This window comes from Antechinus flavipes, chromosome 3, assembly GCF_016432865.1.
Source record: "Antechinus flavipes isolate AdamAnt ecotype Samford, QLD, Australia chromosome 3, AdamAnt_v2, whole genome shotgun sequence".
Lineage (NCBI taxonomy): Eukaryota > Metazoa > Chordata > Mammalia > Dasyuromorphia > Dasyuridae > Antechinus > Antechinus flavipes.
The window spans coordinates 630,095,021-630,113,818 of NC_067400.1; the positions used below are offsets into that span (position 1 = coordinate 630,095,021).

Sequence of the window (18,798 nt, forward strand, 5' to 3'; positions counted from 1 at the left end):
ATCATCTGCAAAGAGTGATAGTTTGGTTTCCTCATTGCCTACTCTAATTCCTTTTATATCTTTCTCGACTCTTATTGCCGAGGCTAGTGTTTCTTTTTTTCTTTTTTTTTTTTTTTTTTTAAATTTTTTATTTAATAGTTACATTATATTGACACTCATTTCTGTTCCGATTTTTTTTCCCCTCCCTCCCTCCACCCCCTCCCCTAGATGGCAAGCAGTCCTTTATATGTTGGATATGTTGCAGTATATCCTAGATACAATATATGTTTGCAGAACCGAACAGTTCTCTTGTTGCGTAGGGAGAATTGGATTCAGAAGGTATAAATAATCCGGGAAGAAAAACAAAAATGCAGATAGTTCACATTCGTTTCCCAGTGTTCTTTCTTTGGGTGTAGCTGCTTTTGTCCATCATTTATCAATTGAAACTCAGGTCTCTTTGTCAAAGAAATCCACTTCCATCAAAATATGTCCTCATACAATATCGTTGTCGAAGTGTATAATGATCTCCTGGTTCTGCTCATTTCACTTAGCATCAGTTCATGTAGGTCTCTCCAAGCCTCTCTGTATTCATTCTGCTGGTCATTTCTTACAGAACAATAATATTCCATAACATTCATATACCACAATTTACCCAGCCATTCTCCAATTGATGGGCATCCATTCATTTTCCAGTTTCTAGCCATTACAAACAGGGCTGCTACAAACATTTTGGCACATACAGGTCCCTTTCCCTTCTTTAGTATTTCTTTGGGATATAAGCCCAATAGAAACACTGCTGGATCAAAGGATATGCACATTTTGATAATTTTTTGGGCATAATTCCAGATTGCTCTCCAGAATGGTTGGATTCGTTCACAACTCCACCAACAATGCATTAGTGTCCCAGTTTTCCCGCATCCCCTCCAACATTCATCATTATTTTTTCCTGTCATCTTAGCCAATCTGACAGGTGTGTAGTGATATCTCAGAGTTGTCTTAATTTGCATTTCTCTGATCAATAATGATTTGGAACACTCTTTCATATGAGTGGTAATAGTTTCAATCTCATCCTCTGAAAATTGTCTGTTCATATCCTTTGACCATTTATCAATTGGAGAATGGCTTGATTTCTTATAAATTTGAGTCAGTTCTCTATATATTTTGGAAATGAGGCCTTTATCAGAACCTTTAACTGTGAAAATGTTTTCCCAGTTTGTTGCTTCCCTTCTAATCTTGTTTGCATTAGTTTTATTTGTACAAAGGCTTTTTAATTTGATGTAATTGAAATTTTCTATTCTGTGATCAGTAATGGTCTCTAGTTCATCTTTGGTCACAAATTTCTTTCTCCTCCACAAGTCTGAGAGATAAACTATTCTATGTTCCTCTAATTTATTTATAATCTCGTTCTTTATGCCTAGGTCATAGACCCATTTTGATCTTATCTTGGTATATGGTGTTAAGTGTGGGTCCATGCCTAATTTCTGCCATACTAATTTCCAATTATCCCAGCAGTTTTTATCAAATAATGAATTCTTTTCCCAGAAGTTAGGGGCTTTGGGTTTGTCAAACACTAGATTGCTATAATTGACTATTCTGTCTTGTGAGCCTAGCCTTTTCCACTGATCCACTAATCTATTTCTTAGAGGCTAGTGTTTCTAATACGATATTAAATAATAATGGTGATAGTGGGCAACCTTGCTTCACTCCAGATCTTACTGGGAAAGGTTCCAGTTTTTCCCCATTGCATATGATGCTTACTGATGGTTTTAAATATATGCTCCTGACTATTTAAGGAAAAGTCCATTTATTCCTATGCTCTCAAGTGTTTTTATTAGGAATGGATGTTGGATTTTATCAAATGCTTTTTCTGCATCTATTGAGATGATCATGTGGTTTTTGTTTGTTTGGTTATTGATATAGTCAATTATGCTAATAGTTTTCCTAATATTGAACCAGCCCTGTATTCCTGGTATAAATCCTACTTGGTCATAGTGTATTATCCTGGGGATGATTTTCTGTAATCTTTTTGCCAATATTTTATTTAAGATTTTAGCATCAATATTCATTAGCTTTCACAGACTGAGGAATATACTGACAAAAGGCAGAAACTAACTCAAAAGAAGCTGAACGAACCTGGGATGAACTATGTATTCCATACTTCCAAAATTTGTTGTGTGGTAGAAGAGGTTTAAGTTTCAGCTCTACAGAGGAAATCTCACTAGGAGGCAACATGCAAAGCAGTTTCTTTAAAGCCAACAGGGAAGAAGTTAAAATTCGAAAATATTTGGCTTCTCTTTCTTCTTCTGCAATAGTTTGCGGGTCACTAAGTGTATCTGCTGTTTCTTTTAGAAGATGATCCTGTAGCACATTAATAATTTCATCTTTACAAAACACTAATACTTCGGACTGCTTGCTTGGAGGGAAAGCTGCTTCAAATGCTATTTTTGCCGCAATTACAGCTGGGGCAAAAGTATCACATTGTGCTATTAGCCAATATCCCATAAGACTTTTTAAATGAGGTGCCAAGTGTTTCTTTACTTTTAGGACAAGTTTTTCAAAAGCTATTTGTGTGGCTTCTTGAACTCGATGGTCATAATCAAGAGATATTTTGCAATAAATTCTTGGTCAATATGGAAGAACACCTTTTACAATCTCTGCATCTCTTATACCGCACATTGCCCCAAATTCTTGCATAGCTTTTAATTTTGTTGTGACATCTTTCTTGGAAAGTTTTCGTAGGACCATCCGGAAATCAGAATCTACCAGGCTGTCTATTTCAGGATCTGAGATCAGGATGGCTACACCTACTTTTTTGACTTCACCTGAAGCATAGTAGATTTTGCTCCAACCTTTTATCTTTAACCTGCATGTATCTCCCCGCTTCAGGTGTGTTTCCTGTAAACAACATATTGTAGGATTCTGGCTTTTAATCCATTCTGCTAACCGCTTCCTCTTTATGGGGGAGTTTACCCCGTTCACATTTATGGTTAGAATAACCAATTCTGTATTACTTGCCATCTTGTTGACCCCGGTTTATGCTTTTCTCCCTTCTTTCCCCCTTCCCCCTCTTCCCAGTATTAAGCTTGTGAGCACCACTTGCTTCTCACAGCCCTCCCTTTTTAGTATCCATCCCCCCGCCTTAGAGTTCCTCCCCCTATCTTACCCCTTTCCCTCCCAGTTTCCGTATTCCTTTCCACTTAGCTTATTCCTTCCCTTTACACTTTTCCCTTCTCACTTTTCACTGAGGTGGGAGAAGTTTCACCATAGATTGAATATGTCTAAAATTTTTCTCTTAAAGCCAATTCTGAAGGCAGTAAGATACCCACTATATTCATTCCCCTCCATTCTTTCTCTCAGATATAATAGGTTTCCTTTGCCTCTTCATGAGATGTAGTACCCCCACTTTACCCTTTTTCTGGTACAATATCTTTCCACATCTAGTTTCTAGAACAAGGTATACATGTATTCTTTATACATCTTTATAGCCGAAATATAGTTCCCAAGATTAATCTTTAAAAAATATGTTTTTAAAATAAAAGTAAAGCGTTAGGTATAATCTATAAATGTAGCTAGGAGAACTATTGATTCAAGATCTAGATTTAAAAGATAGAAAATGTCATGAAAATAATGTTATGATTTCATGTAATAATTTTTGTAATAATAGCTTCAACACTGGTGAAAATAACAGGAAACCATCAATATCTGATTTCTTTTTTAATTTTGAAATTCATACAAATGAAATCAAATGAACATTTTAAATTTACAGAAAACAGAAAAATATGTCAAGAAACAAATCTGCAAACCCTGAATTTCTTTTTTGAGTTATAATGAATTTAATAAACCATTTTTCAAGGCTTTCTCAGTCCTTCCGTTCTATTGCATGTATCACTATTGAAATAATGCATTCCTTATTATTTTAGATTAGAGGATCAGCGGAGGAACAATCCTATAGCTAGTATAGTTCCCACTGCTAATCTGTCCTATCCAAAATAGAAAAAAAAAAAGCATCAAAAAAAAAGTTTCACAGATACAAAGGCCTTTCTGCATTGATTACATTTAAAAGGTTTCTCTCCAGTGTGGGCTCTCTAATGTCTAACAAGATAAGAGCTGGACATAAAGGCCTTTCCACACTTTATATTTAAAAAGTTTCACTCCAGTGTGTATTCTCTTATGTCTAGCAAGACTGGAGCTGGATGTCAAAGCCTTTCCTCATTGATTACACTTAAATGGCTTCTCTCCTGTATGGATTCTCTGATGTGCAGCAAGACTGGCACTACATGTGAAAGTCTTTCCACACTGATTACATTTAAAAGGTTTCTCTCCAGTGTGGATTCTATGATGTCTAGTAAGATTGGAACTGAATGTGAAAGCCTTTCCACACTGATTACATTTAAAAGGTTTCTCTCCAGTGTGGATTCTCTGATGTCTAGCAAGATCGGAGCTGGATGTGAAAGCCTTTCCACATTGATTACATTTAAAAGGTGTCTCTCCAGTGTGGATTCTCTGATGTCCAGCAAGACTGGCACTACATGTGAAAGTCTTTCCACACTGATTACATTTAAAAGGTTTCTCTCCAGTGTGGATTCTCTGATGTCTAGCAAGATCGGAACTGGACGTGAAAGCCTTTCCACACTGATGACATTTAAAAGGTTTCTCTCCAGTGTGGATTCTCTGATGTCTAGCAAGATCAAAGCTGGATGTGAAAGCCTTTCCACATTGATTACATTTAAAAGGTTTCTCTCCAGTGTGGATTCTCTGATGTGCAGCAAGATTGGCACTCCGTGTAAAATCCTTTCCACACTGATTACATTTAAAAGCTTTCTCTCCAGTGTGGATTCTTTGATGTGCAGCAAGATTGGCACTTTGTGTGAAAGCCTTTCCACACTGATTACATTTAAAAAGTTTTACTCCGGTGTGTATTCTCTTATGTCTAGCAAGATCAGAGCTGAATGTGAAAGCCTTTCCACAGTGATTACATTTAAAAGGTTTCTCTCCAGTGTGGATTCTCTGATGTGCAACAAGACTGGCACTGCATGTGAAAGTCTTTCCACACTGATTACATTTAAAAGGTTTCTCTCCAGTGTGGATTCTCTGATGTGCAGCAAGACTGGCACTGCATGTGAACGTCTTTCCACACTGATTACATTTAAAAGGTTTTTCTCCAGTGTGGATTCTCTGATGTGCAGCAAGACTGCCCTTCATTGTGAAAGCCTTTCCACAGTGATTGCATTTAAAAAGTTTCACTCCAGTATGTGTTCTCTTATGTCTAGCAAGATCAGAGCTGGATATAAAAGACTTTCCACACTGATCACATTTAAAAGCTTTCTCTCCAGTGTGGATTCTCTGATGTAAAGCAAGATAGGACCTCCATGTGAAAGTCTTTTCACACTGATTACATTTAAAAGGTTTCTCTCCAGTGTGGATTCTCTGATGTGCAGCAAGATTGGCACTGCATGTGAAAGTCTTTCCACACTGATTACATTTAAAAGGTTTTTCTCCAGTGTGGATTCTCTGATGTGCAGCAAGACTGGCACTGCATGTGAAAGTCTTTCCACACTGATTACATTTAAAAGGTTTTTCTCTCATGTGGATTCTCTGATGTGCAGCAAGACTGGCACTGCATGTGAAAGTCTTTCCACATTGATTACATTTAAAAGGTTTCTCTCCAGTGTGGGTTTTCTTATGTTTTGCTAGATGGGAGATATTATTAAAAGTGTTTCCACATTGATTGCATATGTAAGGCTTTCCACACTGAAGACTTAAATAAGGCTCCTCTCTAGGGTAGATTTTCTGATAGTTAAGCAGGATTGATCTATAATTGAAAGCTCTCCCACATCCAGTACATTTATGAGTCATCTCTCCAATATGAGCCTTCTGCGGGCTAGCAAGAGCTGGATTCCAACCAAAGACTTTCCCACACTGATCACATCCAAATCTTTTAATTCCAGGACAGTAAAGAAGAGATGAGTGATAAGATGAGGATACTTCACATACATTATGTTCCTCAGGTTCTTTACCAATATGCATTTGCTGATGAGTAAGGAGATTAGAGTTTTGACTGACAGCCTTCTCATCATTACTTATGGAAAGCATTTCTTCAGTATCACTTTTCTGATGGCCATTGAGGCCTGAACTGCACTTCCCAGCTATATCCCATTGATTACCTGGAATTAAAGGCTGTACCTCTTCAGTGAAGCCTTTCTTGTATTCACTACCTTGAAGGTAATCACTTCCTGAGGTCATTTTCTTCCCGTGATTTAGAACAGAAGTCCATCGGAATCTCTTTCCAATTTCACACTGTTTACAATCACTCTTTGGATATTTATCTTCTTTGAGAATAAAATCATGGAATTCCTTGAAATTGAAGTCAAAGGGACCATCATCCATGAATCTTCGCAGGTTGTGTTCTTTCACAAAAATTCCCAGCTTTTTACTCATCTCATTTATTCTGAACCCAGTTTCTACATCTGAAGAAGACAAACATATACACAAACAGACATACACACATGTATAAACACAAATAGGAATGTAAGAATCACTGCAGCTTGTGACCATAGTAAATATACAAAACTTCATAGGTGTACTCACTGCAAGCAATGCTTTTTAATAACCCAAGTCATTTTTAAGAAGAGACAGACTGGAGGCAACTAGGTGGTACAGTGGATAGAGCACCAGCCCTGAAATCAGGAAGATCAAATCTGGCCTCAGACAATTACACTTCCTAGCTTTGTGACCCTGGGCAACAAACTTAACCCCAATTGCCTCAGCAAAAATGATGATAATAATAATAATAAAAGAGAGATAGATAATATGTGACACATGAATCTCAAAGTACTGGACTAATCAGAGAATTATCCGCTCCCAATGAAATATACACATTCAGCAAAGGCAGGGGCCCAAGGCCAAGATGGCTACCTAATACTTAATGACGTACATTAGAATCTTCTTTGTGCCGAAATAGTTTTTCCTAATAAGAGGGAACTCAGCCAAGGCACAGCTGAAAATTATTATAGAGCAGATAAGTAGTCGATGGCTTTTAGAGATATGCTGGATAGTACCACATTTACTCATCTGGGAAAAAAGTAAACATCCAAATGAGTTTGATGAAAATAATGGGGAAATTCAGAAGGTATTCAATGAAAAATGAAAACTCTAAAAGATTTACAAGATTATAAGTAGTTTAGATTACCCATCTCTAGGAAGGCAGTGTTTAACTCCCCTAAAACTAGCAAAGGTTATGGACATGTTGTTTTTTTTGCCCCAGTAAATAAAGACAGATAAAGTTCATTTTTCTTTGCTTTTTTCCCTAAATATCTTAGCAAATAGACCTAATAGTGTACATCCAAATCAAAGGGCATATATAATTTTGTAATTCTTTTGTCATAAATCCATACTGTTTTCCAAATTGAGATCATTTCATAATTTCAGCAACAATATATTATTGTCCCGAACATGATATTAAAATAATCTTTTTGCTTTGCATGTCCCTAATCAATAATAACTTAGAATATTTTCTCATAAGGTTGTAAACAGTTTTAATGTCTTCATCAAAAACTACCTGTTCCTATCCCTTTGAGTATTGAGATGTGAGATCTTCATCTGATAAGTTTTGTCTAGAATAGGGCCCTTTCTTTTTCTCTTTCAATTACCTGCTCCTGCCCCTCACTGTGCCAGAGGTGAAAGTTTTGGAGGCTGAAACCTCAGGCCAAAGCAATGCACCTGGAGCTTGCTCTTGGCTAACTTAACAAAGTCTCCATAGAGTGCATAACCCTTTATTTGAGTCAAATCTCTGTCTAAGGAGATGAGATCCCTGCTAAGATTCTATTAAGGTCTGGATAACTTCTGGAGTTTTATTCACTTTTGCTGCTCAAAATGAATGTGAGACATTTATTTTTTGTTTTAGGGGAGATTATTAGGGAGCTAAGTATTTCCTGTCCTATTGTGCCATCTTACCAGAACCCTCTTCCATTCTTTTAAGCCCATTTTCATGGAATTTATCTAACAAATGTGGCAGTAAAATCAGCTACCTGACTGAGAGTTAATTATATAACTCAAAAAAGTGCAGCCAGCACCATAATGGATGCAGACATGGTACCCTCAGATGATTGAACACCTAATCCAATTTCTAGGATGCAACACAAAATGGATTACTTCTGTGCTCATTTTGAATTAATGAGGAACACCAAGAAAAGAGAGGAAATGGTCCTTACCCAGGGACAGCAGGCTCTGGACATTCTCCAGTGTGACCTCCTTGTACAGCTCCTTCTGTGAAGGGTCCAGGAGCCCCCACTCCTCCTCAGTGAAGTCCACCATAATATCCTTGATTGTCACTAATTCCTAAACCATCAAAAGTCACTTGATTTAGTGCTGAAAGATCCTCCAGAATTCATCTAGTCTAACCCTCATCAAGATAGAAGAGGAAGTTGAAGCAGAAATGGGATTTGCCTCATATATATCAGATGAACTAATAAGACCAAAAATGATCAGTGATGGAAAGAATGTGGGAATCCTGGGACACTAGTGTCCCGATGAGGAAATGAGAAATGATCGAAGGTTTCTGGAGAGCAACTGGGAACTATGAACCAAGGGCAACCAAACTGTGTAAATCTTTAGATCAAATATAGCACCACTAGGTCTGTAATATTCCAAAGAGATCATAAAAAGAGATAAAGGGCCTACACGTGCAAAATTATTCATAGCAGCCTTTTCCTGGAGGCAAAATTGTGGAAAATGAGGGAATTCCCATCAAGTGGGAAATGGCTGAAGAAGCTGTGGTATATGACTGTAATGAAATAGTATTGTAAAATAAGAAATGACGGACAGGCAGATTTCAGAAAGAACTACAAAACCAAATTAATGGAAAGTGAAATGACCAGAGCCAGGAAAAGATTGTATATAGAATCAGCAACAAAGTTTGGTGATCAGTTATGAAGGACTCTGCTCTTCTCAGGAGCATGAGGATCTAAGGCAAATACAAGATTCAAGAAGGAAAAGACTTTCCACACCCTAAATAAAGAGCTGATGGGCTCTACAAGTGATTGAAGAATCTATCTTTTAGTTACTTTATTCTTTTTTTTCTTCTCTTTTGATCTATTTCATTTTAAACAACTCTGATTAATAGGGAAGTATGATTTAAATGACAGCACGGATATACCTAGATGAAGTTGCCCACCATTTTATTAGGAAAGGAGGGAAAGGATGGTGAAAAATTTACAACTCCAATTCTTATAAACATGAATGCTACAATTGGTCATGACATAAAACTGAAAATAATTTAGAACAAACAAGCAAATGTACCTTTGTGTATCTGGCTCCTAACTTCTTTTTACTCTCTCTGAGAAACAACAGATGCTACCCAAAGCCCAGGTCAGGTAAGGAGGAGAGACTGTGTCTGTAACATCTGAGGAAATGTAACCCCCCATTCGCGGAGTCTGTCACACCCTCGAGTGGATAAATAACCCACAGTTTACTCTCGGGCTGGACCCTGAGCTCCCTGACTTTCCCTACCAAGGACCCTGACAATTCCCACAACAGGATCAATGAGATGATCTTTATGTGGCCCCTGGCACACGGCAGACACCACAAGCTCCAAGCTTCTGTCCCCTGTCCTTGGGCCTTTTCACTGGCTTCTCTTCTCTTTGCACCGGCCTCCTCCCTCCCCTCCTGCTTCCTTCCCATCTCAGCTAAATTCTATTTCTAAACATTTATTGACTTGATCTGGGACCTGGCAAAGCAGAGGGACTCAGAGCCCTGGGGGCCGCCTGAGAGGCAGGAAGTGGGCAGCGCCAGGGGGTGATTCCTGCCCTGCCGGGGCCCCTCCCTCTGACAGGAGGAAGCTCCCTGGGCTCCCCCTGGGCAGGGGCCGCACTCACCTGGGACGAGGGGCTCCGGCTGCCGGGGGCCATGTCTCTGGTTCCGGGCTCGGGCGCTCTGCCGGCCGGGCGGGGGAGGGAGAGGGGCCCCAGGGAGGGAGGCCGGGGTCTGAGGCTTCCCTTCCCGGGCTGGTGCTGACCTGCCCACAATGAGAGAGAGAGAGCTCTGAGGGCAGGGAGGTGGGGGGCGGCTGCTCCCCGGGAGGAGGAGGAGACATCTCAGCTCAGAGGAGACACAGAGATCTCGCCTGTGGGGGCAGGGAGACCCTCCCACTACCCCGCCCCCACTAAGGAGCCTGAGCCCCACGGGGCCTTCACCCAATCCCTGGAAGGCCCGTGTGACCTGACCAAGCCCTTGGTCCCTGCCTCAGTTTCTCCATCTGTAACAGGGACCCCCACCTGCCCAAGTCCCAGAAATGACAGATGTCCCAAGACCACCAGGAGGGTCATCGGTCAAGGCGAGGGGCAGGATGGGAGCCCAGTCCCCCTCCTGCCAGGAAACCTCCTCTACCCCCGGCCTTCCAGGCAAAGGCAAAGGACGGGACAACGTTCACACTAAGCTGCAGGTAGAGAGCGCTCCCCGTCCCCCAGGCCCGGCCCTCAGTGCCTCATAGAGAGATCTCCCGGAGGGGAGGGGCTGCTCTCACCGCTTTTTGCACTGGAGGAAACTGAGGCAAACGGTGTAAAGCTACAGACCCTCCTCCCTCCCCCAAGTGTGCAAACGGCCACTGGCGGCTGCTGAGGAGACCCCGCAAAACTGGGGGCTCAGTGGGGGAGGGGTCAGTTGGGTTCCGCAAGGAACACTCAGCAGTGCCCGCCCCCTCCCCCCAAGCCACAGGGATGCACAAGCACGCCCCGCCCCCCTCTCAGCCCATGCAGGTGAATTAACTCAGGGCCAAGGCCCCAGGTACCCCCCCCCCCACGCGCACACGCAGCTCAGTTACACGCCCACGCGCAGCTACCGCACTTTTGCACCTCCCCCCACGCGCACCCGCACTCGGAGCCTGAACAAGCGCACCCCGAGCTGCAGACTCCGCCACCAGACCGGCCCGGAACGGCCGCGGAAGGGGAGGAGCCTCAAGAATGGAAGCAGAAGTCCCGGCCCGCGCCTCCGAGAGACGCCCTCCTCCCTCCCCCTCCCAGCCCAGAAAGAAGAACCGAAATAAACCTGGGAGCCGGGAAGCAGCGCCTGCGCCCCAGGGGACTCCCGGCATGCCCTGGGGCTCAGCAGCCCGGGGGCGGAGGCGGGAGTGACGTCACCAGGCGGCGTTCTTTGACGCCGCGAAGACTTTTTCCCGATTCCGTTTTTTCCTGGCTCCGTCCCTCCTTTTTTCCTGGAGGTTCCCAATCCTTTGGGGAGGAGCGGGGGATGGAACGTGGGGCTCCGTACAGGAAAGAGACCCGGATGTGATCGGAAATTCCCGATGGGAAAGTGGACATAGAAGTTCTGTGTTCGATCATTTGCATAATTCCAAATGAGGGCTCGGGCCCCCCCTTTTCCCGGGAGGGGCCACGGGACCTGCGCCCTTCCCCCATCCCGCCCTTCAGTGAGGGGCACAGGGAGAGACCCTGCCCATGCTCAGCCCTCTCAGGCCCCGCCGCGGGTTTGATGCCGTTTCTGTTCCTTTGGACATTTCCCCCGGGGCAGCCGCTCATCCCTCCGTCCGTGGGGGGAACTGAGCCTCCCTCCAAGCTGCCCCCCTGAAACGCGGGTCTCTGGCCCCCCTTTAAGCGCCTCCTTCAGCCCCGTTGAGAAGGGGGTAAAACCCCCACGCGTGTTTTTACTTTTCACGTCCGCGCCGGCGCTTTTAGAGCAAAGTCCTTTCCTCAGCGCGGAAGATCCGGGGCTAAGAGGCTGTATCGGCCCCTCCCGCTTGGGGGAGCCAGGAGCTCCTGGGAGGGGGGGGAGGTTTCTGGCTAACTGCGAATCTCCCGCAAATGCTTCTTTCAAAGCCCGTCCGGCAAATCCCGGCCTTGGCGCGTCCGGCGGGTGGTGGAACCGGTGGGATCTGTAGCAGGGACGTCCTTGTGCCTCCGCCCAGCGCCGGGGCAGGGCCCGCCCGTGCCCAAGCTCCTCGGCGGGAAAGGAAAGCGGGCCCTGAGACCGCCCGGCTGAGGCCTTCTCCTAGGCCGGGAGCCCCTGACTGGGATGGGGCCATTGCAGAGCATTTCCTTGAGACTGTAACTAATATTATTTCTCCAGTTTGAATCCGGGGATGGACGAGGACCAAGAAGAACCGGAGAACCACAAATGCCCGGGCCCCCATTACACACTTTCTCCACCCACTTCTACAAATGTCACCTCCCTCCAAGCCTCGGGGTTGGGCTGGTACCTGATTAACCCCCTGGGCCCCCCCATTTCCCTCTTCTCCCCTCAACATCCGGATCCTCATGGGAAGGGGAAGGGCCCTGAGGCACAAGGAAGGCAGGAGATTAGGAAAGAGGCCAGGGGAGCACTGAGGGGGGAGGCTGTGGGGGAGGTCACACCAAAGCCCAGGATGCTCTGGCTTTTTGTTTTAACATCAGTAAGGGCGGCCCCACCCTCCTGGAACTTTTCCAGCTGCGGGGACGGGTGGGCAGGGAGGGGCTGCAGGGTCCAGGAGGGTCCTGGGCTGCAGAGTGGGGCCTTAGGGCGCAGACTGACACCCGTCATCCAGATGCTGGAGCACAGTGGGAATCACCTTGTTCTTGGCCCCTGAGCTGGAGAGGAAAGTGATGGGGTTCTAGTGGCAGTCAGAGAGTTATATGAAGCCTTCTTGTCAGTGCACGTCCTTCATGAAAGAATTCACCAATCCCAAGAGTTTAAGTGGCAAAAAGGGAAGTTAATTGTTGGCACTGCAGGAATCTGCTTTTGCTAGGAAGACTCATTTCCAAGTGACAAAGTCCTGCCAGGGAGATAAACAAGGGGAGTAGAGAAATCCTGGCAGAGAGATAAAGAGGGGTTAATGCTGATGAGACAATGTCTTCACAGGGGGCAGGGGCCTTTGCAGGCAGCTTATGCAGAAGAGGTTCATTGGCCTGCCATGGTCCTGCTTTTGGGCCTCTGCAAAGAAATGAGCCCCAGATTGCCCCTTTTAAAAGGGATCTGAGACTGAAGGTTCACTTGAATGAGATCACTGCCCCTAGGCCTAGATTTCTGGTTGAATGAGACCACTTACTGGGAGTGGTCCTGGACTCAACTCAATAGAGGGTGCAACTAGACCCACCAAGATAACACAGTGAAAACACTTTATCCTGATTCCCTGAGATGGGCTTATCCCAGAGGAGAATTTCTCAAAAGGGAACATTTTCAATGAAAATGACCCCAAAAGGCGTGTGCACAAATGCGCCCAAACTAGCAGCCCTGCCTGCACAGATGTGTGAACACACACACACACACACACACACACACACACACACACACACACATATATATAAGTACTCAATGCCAAAGTCTGTCATATCACAGCCAGTCAGAGCCAGGAAGAGTTTGGCTCCTGCAAGGCTGTCACCGGGTGGGTCCCATCATCCCCAGAGTCGATCACAACCCCAGGGGTACGGCCAGAGGCAGAGAGGCAGCCAGGCGGGATGGCAGTGAACGAGACAGGGGGCTGAAGGTCTCAAACATGATCTGTGTCATCCTTTCTTTCCTTTGGGCCAGGGGCCTTCTGTAAGCAGCTCAGGGGGCTCTTTGGTGGTTTCATGGAATATATTATAGAAAGCATGGCCCCAGCTCTCCACACCCCTCCAGTTGGTGATTATTCCCTGTTCACTGGAGTATTTCGGGGTCAGAACTCCTCCCGGCTCTCAGCCTAATCCTCCACTGAACTTCTTCCCGGCCCTCACCCACCATGACATCCTGATGTCTAGGGTGCCCACAATGGAAGCAGAGACATGCTCAGGGGCACTGCCTCCTTTACGTGCCGACTCTGCCCATTCTGGAGCCAGGGTCAGCAGTTGGAGAGCAACATCCTCACCCATGGGGAGCCTGGAAGGGCCAAGTTAAAACCCTGCAGAGAGAAGTGGAAGGCACCTCCAGGGAGGGAGGAGGCAGGGAAAGGCTGGAGAAAGGGCTCTGGGATCTCTGAGGTTCTGGAAGGGCACCTTGGAGAAGGAAAGCCTGGCATGGGAAAGCTCTGCTGCTGCCTCCTGAGTGACTGTCATTCCGCTTTCATATCCCTTTCATGCCTTTGGAGAAACCATTTCTTTCTCAGTCCCCTGTTCCTCAGGAGTTAAGCTGGGCCCCCGAGCGCTCCATCCCCACAGGGGCCATTTCTGTTCTCTGCCAGGCTGCTTTTTGCTGTTTCCAACCCTGAGTAGTTCTTAGTAAGTACTGGCCTCCTCGGGGAGGGCTTTGGAGTAAGTGACCACGAGTCACGCCTCCCGTCTTCCTTGGTCCTTCTCATACCCAATTCTCTCTGTTGCCCAAGACCTTTCTTCCTCAGTGTTCTGCCATAACTGTAGATCTGGTTCTGGGATCTCAGTCCCAGAATATAGGGAGAGTGTGGGGGTAAAGGGCACAGGGCTCTGCTGTGGATGGGAGCACTAACTTAGAGGGGGAAGGGCACAGGGAAGCCCCTGAGGCCCCCCTCTCCATTTCAGAGAGGAGGTGAGGGAGACAGACTTGTTCCTTGCCCAGAGTTACAGAGTATGAAGCATCAGAGCCAGGATGGGGCTGCAAGTATTGCCTGATCCAGTTCCCTGTTCATTCAAGTAACGGCTTTCTTCAGAATATCAATTAGACTCAAATGTCCTCATGTTTTAGCAACTCTGAGACCAGGGACCCAAGGAAAGAGAATCATAAAAACAGCCAGGATTTCCATAGTGATTTCATGTTTGCAAAGTGTTTCATAATTACTGTCCAATGTAATCCTCATCTCCACTCTGGGAAGCACAGGCCCTTGTTCTCCCCATTCTACAGATGGGAAACTCGGGCAGGATCAGGTTACATGACAGACCTACATACAATGTGCAGCCAGGAGGGGCCAGAGAAGGAACTGGAACTCGGCCCTTGGGGATTCAAACGCAACATTTAATCCAGGTTGCCACTGAGTGGTTTACAGATTACAGAATTTCATGTCTGGTTAGCAAAGCATTTTCACAAGGATATTTTGTGGCAGAAGCCACAGAAAACAAAGCAAACACCAAGTAATTGGGGAATGGCTGAAGGAATCATAGTTTATGATCATCAAGAAGATTGAAGAGCGATGACAAATATTAGGATTTGAGACAAAAACCATTATATATACGGAGTTTTATGCACAGTGAGAAAGCTTACTGAGCACCCCCCTTCAACCCTGCATCAGTATTAATCAGTCCATTATGATTTTATGGTAGCCAAGGACTGTTCCTGATTTTTCATTTAGTAATATTTAATAGTCATTTGATAGTAAGGACAACGATGAGCAGTTCACTGTTGTAGGAATTATGTAGGAATGGACCTTCTATTAGAGGCTTTGGGCAGGCTTCAGGCTTGTATAATAGAAACTATTTCTATAACAGGCACGAGGCCAACTTGTATAACTTCACTACTGTGAGAATAACAACAAGAACTCTGTCCATCCTGTTTCCCTTCAGGCCAACCTGTCATGGTGGAAAACCCCCAAGTTCTCCCTGAAATGTTCTTGGGGATGTGCGATCTGCACTTGCCCAACCCCAGGAATGGCTCATCCATCTCTGATCACTGAAAGGCCCCATCTTCCCTGGCCCAAGCCAAGGGGGGACATCATCCAGTTTATGACCATCTAGTCAGTGGATAGGTTTCCAGCACTGGCCATCCTGAAACCCTCTGGCCCTGAGGGTATCCATATTTTAGCCAAGGCATTTTACAGTAACCAATGAAATGCTGTTCTATTGATAGGATACTTGTATTCCTGTAACAGAGGCCTGAAAGGAGAACCTCAGATGGGAGAGCCAGGTCTGGGGGCTAGTTAGTTAGGAGAGAACCAGGCTCCTCTAATAAAAGGTTTGGGCTCAGAACTTTGCCTCAGTTTCTCCTGTACATTGTTCTGTGTGATTACCCTCCCTCATAACAGGAAGGAAAATTGGGCTATTTCGTGAATATTTCATTCTGCTGAAAGTCTAATGAAGGCTGGGCTGCAGAAGGAGGCTTTCCCTTGTGAATGAGATCCCCAAGTTTCATCTCCAGCAGGATTTCTCCAGAGGACAGTCAAGTATCAGCTCTAGGAGAAGCCCTTCCTACAAGCACGACCTTTATCCATCTTCCTTCCACTACAATAAGGTTGTCTGCTGATCCTCCTCCTCTAGGGAAAAGCACAGCCACATGAACCTATTTCTAAGATTTTTCAATGAATCCTCAGAGGGAAAATAAGAGATGATCTGTGGTTGAAAGCTTTTCCCCACTGAGCGCCCAGAGATCTGCTGCTCAATGTGATCTCTCCCATAGGGAAAAATTCCATTTGAGTGTCTTTGCTTATCCATGACCATGATCAGATTTTGTCTGACGTGAACTCTGAGGTGGGAAATAAGAGATGATTGGTGCTGGAACCACTTTGTTCATGTGCATAAGGTCTCCCTCAAGTAGGGACCCTCTTCTCTTAGATAGGCTAAGAATGGTAAGTCAAAGCTGGACTATATTCACCCACTTATGAGGGTTGGCTCCAGTGTGGAATTCCTGGTGCAAAGCAAGACTGGCTCTAGTTATGAAAACTTTTCCACATTGAAAACATTTAAAAGGTTTCTCTTCAGTGTGGATTTGCTGATGTCTAGTAAGATGGGAGCTCCATCTAAAAGCCTTTCCACACTGATTACATTTAAAAGGATTCTCTCCTGTTTGGATTCAGCAAGAATTTTCCTCTTGGTGAAAGCATTTACACATTGATTACATTTAAAAGGTTTCTCTCCAGTGTGGATTTTCTGATACAACGTATTCTGGGGAAGAAACCATTAGCAGTGATCACTGAGGAGAGAACAAAGACATTTCCTAGCAAATTTCCTATGAATCTAAAATGAAATCTCAACAAGATGGAAGGAGGAAAAGAATTTTAAAGAGAATCTGGCCTCAACTGGTTGGCATGAGACTTTTTCCAGATACCTGATGAAGCTTTATCTCTTCTCATAAGGTTAGCTTGTTAATGGAATATGTTTTGTGAGAAAAGATTAATTGGGACACTATCTGTTTCCCAGAAATTCAGTTCTGTGCTTGCAGTCCCTAGGTAGGTCTCAGCCAGGAGGTCAGAGAGGTCAAGCAGCCAACTGGACTCTAAGTGCCCAGGCTCCAAGGAACTAGAAGGGGCCTTTGATGTCACATTCTTGCCCTGATTCCTGCTTCACTCAGCCCTCTAGAGCCCATCTAGAGGTCAGGTTGACCTAGCTGAGGAGACCTTTGAACCTGCTCAATCCTTATTCTGGGACTGTTTCCCATTCATTATTTTTTGCGACCCAATCCAATCTCTTTCCTTCTTTAACTCTGGGAAGTACAATCATTTCCCCCAAATCTTATGAGCCACACTTTTCGCATCTAGTACTAAGAGTTTTCCTAAGTGAATTTTGGAAAAAACATCACTGACTTCATTTGATGTTATGCTGCTCTTCTTTTATCAATGTACTAGATGTCCCCTTCAGTATCTCTTGTCCCCAATCACTGAGAAAACTCAGAGCACTCACTTCCAGTCCTGTTACTGTCTAAAAAGGCAAAAAGGATTTAGCAAATGTTACCAAACTATCTGATTAATACAGCAGTTGTTTTTTTCTTTCTGTGTTTTCCTGTTCGGACATAAATAGCTATGCTAAAGATTTCATAGTTGAACTTTCAATTCACATTTTCTTCTTTTGGTGAAGATGTACTTTTCAAGGAAAGCAAAATGATGGGAAATGAGCTTTACTGCAATTATCTCTGATGAAGGCCATATTTCCCAAATATATAGAGAACTGAGTCAAATGTATAAGAATAAAAACCGTTCCTCAACTGAGAAATGATCAAAGGAAATGAACAATTTTTAGATGAGGAAATCAAAAATAATATAGGAAAATGAAGTGCTCTAAATCATTTTTGATCAGGGAAATGCAAATAAAAACAAGTCAGAAATACTCCCTCACATTTATTAGATTAACTAATAAGAAAAATAATGATCAATGCTCAGAAGAATGTGGCAATACTGGGATATTAGTGCACTGAAGAGGAATTGTGAAGTGATCCAAGCTTTCTGGAGAGGAGCTCTGGACAAAGGGCAACCAAACTGTGCAAATCTGTAGATCTACCAATAGCACCACAAGTTCTGTATTATTCCAAAGAGATCATAAAAAGAAGAAAAGGGCTTATATGTGCAAAAGTATTCACAGCAGCCCTTTTCCTGAAGGCAACATTGTGGAAATCGAGGGAATTCCCATCAATTAGGGAATGGCTGAACAAACTATTGTTTGAATTGTGTATGAATATAATGAAACACTATTATACAATAAGAAATGATGAAGAGGGAGATTTCAGAAAGAACTAAGAAACAAAACTAATGAAATCTGAAAAGAGCAGAGCCAGGAAAATATTGAATACAGAATCGGTGGCTAAGATGACAGGAAAAAATAATGATGAATGTTGGAGGGGATGCGGGAAAACGGGGACACTGATGCATTATTGGTGGAGTTGTGAACAAATCCAACCATTCTGGAATTATGCCCAAAAAGTTATCAAACTGTGCATACCCTTTGATCCAGCAGTGTTTGTATTGGGCTTATACCCCAAAGAGATACTAAAGAAGGGAAAGGGACCTGTATGTGCCAAAATGTTTGTAGCAGCCCTGTTTGTAGTGGCTAGAAACTGGAAAATGAATGGATGCCCATCAATTGGAGAATGGCTGGGTAAATTGTGGTATAGGAATGTTATGGAATATTATTGCTCTGTAAGGAATGACCAGCAGGATGAATACAGAGAGGCTTGGAGAGACCTACATGGACTGATGCTAAGTGAGATGAGCAGAACCAGGAGATCATTATACACTTCGACAACGATACT

General features: G+C 44.0%; 2 protein-coding genes across 3 annotated transcripts in view; both read right to left on the minus strand.

Annotated features, from left to right (window-relative positions):
• Nucleotides 1–3,677: 3,677 nt before the first annotated feature.
• Nucleotides 3,678–11,002, minus strand: LOC127556754 (zinc finger protein 345-like). Its single transcript, XM_051990165.1, has 4 exons — nucleotides 10,843–11,002; nucleotides 9,852–9,991; nucleotides 8,190–8,316; nucleotides 3,678–6,446 (listed from the first exon to the last, which is right to left on the minus strand). Exons 2-4 carry the CDS (start codon nucleotides 9,882–9,884, stop codon nucleotides 4,189–4,191), a joined length of 2,418 nt encoding a protein of 805 aa, XP_051846125.1. The 5' UTR covers nucleotides 9,885–9,991; nucleotides 10,843–11,002; the 3' UTR covers nucleotides 3,678–4,188.
• A 1,670-nt stretch (nucleotides 11,003–12,672) lies between these two features.
• LOC127556776 (zinc finger protein 664-like) overlaps nucleotides 12,673–18,798 on the minus strand; it is a 33,509-nt gene continuing 27,383 nt past the window's right edge. The window contains exon 4 of one of the 2 annotated variants that reach the window (XM_051990203.1): nucleotides 12,673–12,771. In XM_051990203.1, the coding sequence (XP_051846163.1) occupies nucleotides 12,706–12,771 (66 nt within the window). In that variant the 3' untranslated portion in view covers nucleotides 12,673–12,705. Of the gene's footprint in view, nucleotides 12,772–12,797; nucleotides 12,895–18,798 lie in introns of those variants that run through there. The other variant, XM_051990204.1, reaches the window with a different exon arrangement.